The 4,739-nt window shown below is 41.5% G+C and overlaps 1 protein-coding gene across 1 annotated transcript; it reads right to left on the bottom strand.

Moving 5' to 3' along the window:
* Positions 1 to 1,782: 1,782 nt before the first annotated feature.
* Positions 1,783 to 3,228, bottom strand: LOC108476839 (uncharacterized). The gene is made up of 5 exons (XM_017779199.1): positions 2,970 to 3,228; positions 2,773 to 2,857; positions 2,314 to 2,689; positions 2,020 to 2,142; positions 1,783 to 1,875 (listed from the first exon to the last, which is right to left on the bottom strand). Exons 1-5 carry the CDS (start codon positions 3,226 to 3,228, stop codon positions 1,783 to 1,785), a joined length of 936 nt encoding a protein of 311 aa, XP_017634688.1.
* Positions 3,229 to 4,739: the final 1,511 nt, after the last annotated feature.

Below are 4,739 nucleotides of genomic sequence, written 5' to 3'. Positions count from 1 at the left end.
AATATCTCTCCTCTTCAGATCAGTATAAGACTTCTGTCTATCCGAAGCCACTTTTAGACGAACCTGAATCAGTGGAACCTTATCTTTAGTCTCAGAAACCAACTCAGGACCTAAAACCTGACGTTCACCCAACTCAGTCCAACATAGCAGTGTACGATACTTACGAACATACAGAGCCTCATAAGGTGCCATCTGGATGCTAGCCTGGAAACTGTTATTATAGGCGAACTCCACTAGCGACAGATAATCCTCCCAACTACCTCGAAAATCAATCACACAGCTCCGAAGTATATCCTCCACTATCTAAATTACCCTCTCAGATTGGCTATCGGTCTAAGGGTGGAACGCAGCACTGAAGTTCAACCTCGAACCCAAAGCCTCATGCAACTTTTTCCAGAACCGAGATGTGAAGCAAAGATCTCTATCAGAAATGATCGAAACAGGTACCCTATGCAATCTCACAGTCTCTAAAATGTAAAGCTTCGTTAGCTTCTGCAGCAAATAGTTCGTCCAAACTAGAACGAAGTAACCAAACTTGGTCCATCGATCCACGATGACCAAAACAGAGTCCTTCTTAGTGAGTGTCAAGGGCAACCCACTAACGAAGTCCAACATCACACGTTCTAACTTCCATAAGGGAATCTTAACTAGCTACAACAAACCCAAAGGCAACTGATGCTCAGCCTTAACTTACTGACATGTCAGACATCGGGCAACAAAATCAGTAACCCCACACTTCAAACCAGGCCACTAGTACTGTTCACGGAGATCTTGACACATCTTATTACCATGGAGTGCATAACATAAGGGCTACTATGCGCCTTCCTCAGAATCGACTATCTCAAATCTGAATCATTTAGCACACAGATCCATCCTCGAAAACATAGCACACTAACATTATTTAACCCAAAATCAGAAGTAGTACCACTCTCAACCTAATGAAACCACACACTCAAAGTCTCATCCACTAACTATTTATCTCAAATCTGATCAATCCAAGTCGGCTTAACCTGCAACTCAGTCAACAAACTCCCATCGTCAAACAAACTAAGGGGAGCAAACATTGCCCTCAAATAAAACATTGCTCTACGACTTAGAGCATCGGCCACCATATTGGCCATATCAGGATGGTACTTTATAGTGCAGTCATAATATTTGAGCAGTTTAATCCAACGGCGTTGCCTAAGGTTCAACTCCTTCTGAGTAAGGAGATACTTGAGGCTCTTGTGATTAGTGTAGATGATACACCTCTCACCATACAGATAGTGCCTTTAGATTTTCAACGCAAAGACTACAACAGCCAACTTGATATCATACATCGATTAGTTTCCCTCATGTTTCTTAAGCTGCCGAGAAGCATAACCACAACCTTACCATCCTACATCAAAACACACCCCAAATCGACATGCGATGCATCACTGTATATCACAAACTCCTTACTGAATTTAGGTTGTATCAGAACAAGAGCCTGAGTCAAAATAGTCTTGAGCTTCTCGAAGCTCGATTGTTGTACATCAATCCAAACAAATGGCATACCTTTACGCAGAAGCTTAGTTAAGAGAGCTACAATCAGAGAGAATCCTTCAACAAACCGACAATAATAACCCACCAACCCAGAAAGCTGGGGATTTTTGACACATTCTTAGGTTGTTTCCAATCCAGTACAGCCTCAATCTTCCTCGGATCTACACGAATCCCCTCAGCAGAAACCACATACCCTAAGAAGGTTACCTCTCGTCAACCAGAACTCACACTTACTAACTTAGTGTAAAACTACTTTTCTCAGAGAATCTGAAGCACCACTTTAAGATGCCCATCATGCTCATCTTCAGTCTTAGAGTAAACCAGAATATCGTCGATGAAGACCACGATAAACTGATCCAGATAAGGCTAAAACACTCGATTCATCAGATCCATAAATGTGACCAAAGCATTCGTCAAACCAAAGGGCACAACTAGGAACTCGTAATGTCTATAACAAGTCCTAAATGTAGTCTTATGAAAATCAGCTTCCTTAACCCTCAACTGATGATACCCAGATCGAAGATTAATCATGGAGAACATTGAAGCCCTTAGGAACTGATCAAACAAGTCGTCGATCCTCGGAAGCGGATACTTATTCTTCACGGTTAACTTATTTAACTGTCAATAATCAATACACATCATCATGGTCCCATCCTTCTTTTTAACAAACAGAACTGGTGCTCCCTACGGAGACACTCAGACGGATGAAACCACAGTCTAGAAGCTCTTGTAGTTGAGCCTTAAGCTCTATAAGCTCTTTTGGTGCCATAGGTAAAGAGCAATAGACACCAGAGCCGTACCCGGAAAAAGCTCAATCCCAAACTCAACCTCTCTATTCAGAGGTAAACTAGGCAACTTCTCAGGAAAAACATCCAGAAAATCTCTTACAGTTCTGATATTCCCAACAGAAGAGTCCCTAGAACCAGAAACACTAACATAAGCCAAGTATGCCTCACACCCTTTCCGAACCAGTTTCTCAGCCACAAGAACGTATATCACAATGGACAGATAGTCTTGACACTTGCCGACTACGACCACTCCCCTATAATCCTCAGTCCTCAAAACGACCCTCTTAGTTGTGCAGTCCAAACTAACTCGGTGCTTAACCAACCAATTCATACCCAGAATTAAGTCGAACTCCAAAACGAAAGCTCCAACAAATTTTCTAGAAAAACAGTACATTGCACCTCTAACAGAACAATCAATACCCTCAGATTGTCTCTTAACCCATCTTCAAACCGAACACACCTCTCATATTCCAATGCCATCATGCCTCGAGCGTAGCGACTCAATCTTAGAAACTTGGCTTCATAATCGGCCACTGATTTATCCCCTTGCGTAAGATTCATGAACTCACGCCTATGAGCATCCATATAGATCGCTTCTACGTACTTACTTTGAAATAATCTTGAAAAAATTCCAAGTCAAACATTCAGGTTGAGTACCTTCCTCAACCGTTAACAACCTCTGATATGCCTCGTCACGAAGCAAGGAAACTCCACCCTTAAATTTCTGCTCGGGAGTGCAATCTAAGTCGTTAATAATCCTCTTTGTGACCTCCAACCAGTACTCAGTCACACTAGGGGCGGCTCTAGTGACACCCCTAAACAACTTAGCACCATTGGACCAAAGTCGTTCAGTTATTGACCCTCGGCCCCCAGCTCCAAAATGGGGTCCAACGACATTCTCCAATATCCTCAGCATGGCTTGGGACAGTGCGTTGTCCCCAGCCGAGGGACTCTGAGACACCGAGTTTTATAACCTGGTTCTGATACCACTAAATAAACACCCCAAACCCGACCTAGACGTTATGGCTGAAACCTAAGATGTCATAAAGAATGGGTTTTGAAAACAAGTTGATTCCATTAACTAATCACTAATAAAACTCACATTCCTTCATGTTGATTACAGAAAACATTATTTTAACAATTCATTTGCCAAAACATTTATTACAGCAGAAGTTAAACAAAACAAGAACATTTTAGAAATCTGTACTGTATTTTTAGAAAACCTCTTTCTGGTGTAAAATCCGTTTCTATAAAATATTTTATCAGGTATGCAACATATCGAGCATATCAAACCAAATCAAGCTAAAAACCAAAATAGTCTAAAAAGCCCCAAAAATTAAAACTCTCTGAATTAGATCCTAAATTATTAAATAAACCATAAATTAATAATTCTAAACGGTTTCACAGAAGAGTGGTCATCGTCGAGTCCCTACTGCACCAATTCGCCTAAGAGTGTGGATTACCTGACAGTACAGGCAAACAGATGTGAGTTTATGAAACTCAGTGTGTAACCCAATAGAATTAAGTATGCAATCATACAGAATCATATACATAGTTAGCAACAGAAACAGATACAGTAAATAGAATCAGACAATCAAAATCCTACCCCCATCCTCTACAACCATCTTTAACCATCTCAACATACTATGTGGGGTTAAAAACACCAACCCATTCCTACACATCATGTTGTGCCATTACGACACGTGTTAGAAATAATGCAGCTAAGCTTTTAGATAATAGGCAATGATTGTCGAATAGAATACTTCCTCCATTAATACAAAACCCACCCCACCACCATATATAGAACAAATATAGAACACATAATAGACATGCTCAACATGCTATGTACAGATATCAAAATAATCAGATATGCATGGCATAATCATACTCAGAACAGATTATCAGTCTACCAGATCTACAGTTTTAGGGTTTGGTTAGCCTTTACTGACCCTACGGTAGGCCCACAGTCGATTGGGATGACCCGTGAGACCTTTGGAGTAATTTCAAAATTTTGGGCCCACATGCTCGTGTAGCCCACACGCCCAGATTGGCTTTGCCCGTATAACCCACACAGCCTGGTCCAAGAATCCACACGCCTGTGTATAATACTCATGTGGGCCCATACGCCCAACTCGGCTTAACCCGTGTAGCCACACGGCCACACTCAAGCCACTACACTACCGTGTGCTGCGCACGGCCATGCGTTCGTCGACCACACAGTTGTGTTCTCACACACGGTCTACCATATGGGTGACCACATGCCCGTGTGGGGTCAACAGTATGGTTTTTTGGCTTTTGCTGACACTCATTTTTTTGCATTTTGAGTACACACCTGGTACGATTATGCTATGAAACCACTTTAAAGCCTTCAAAACCTATAACATAACGTTCAAACATCCAATTAATAGTCGATTACGAATTGATACA

This window comes from Gossypium arboreum, chromosome 7 (assembly GCF_025698485.1).
Source record: "Gossypium arboreum isolate Shixiya-1 chromosome 7, ASM2569848v2, whole genome shotgun sequence".
NCBI classification, from domain to species: Eukaryota; Viridiplantae; Streptophyta; class Magnoliopsida; order Malvales; family Malvaceae; genus Gossypium; species Gossypium arboreum.
Note: the sequence above shows the minus strand (reverse complement) of the source record. Positions and strands in the feature narration are given on the sequence as shown.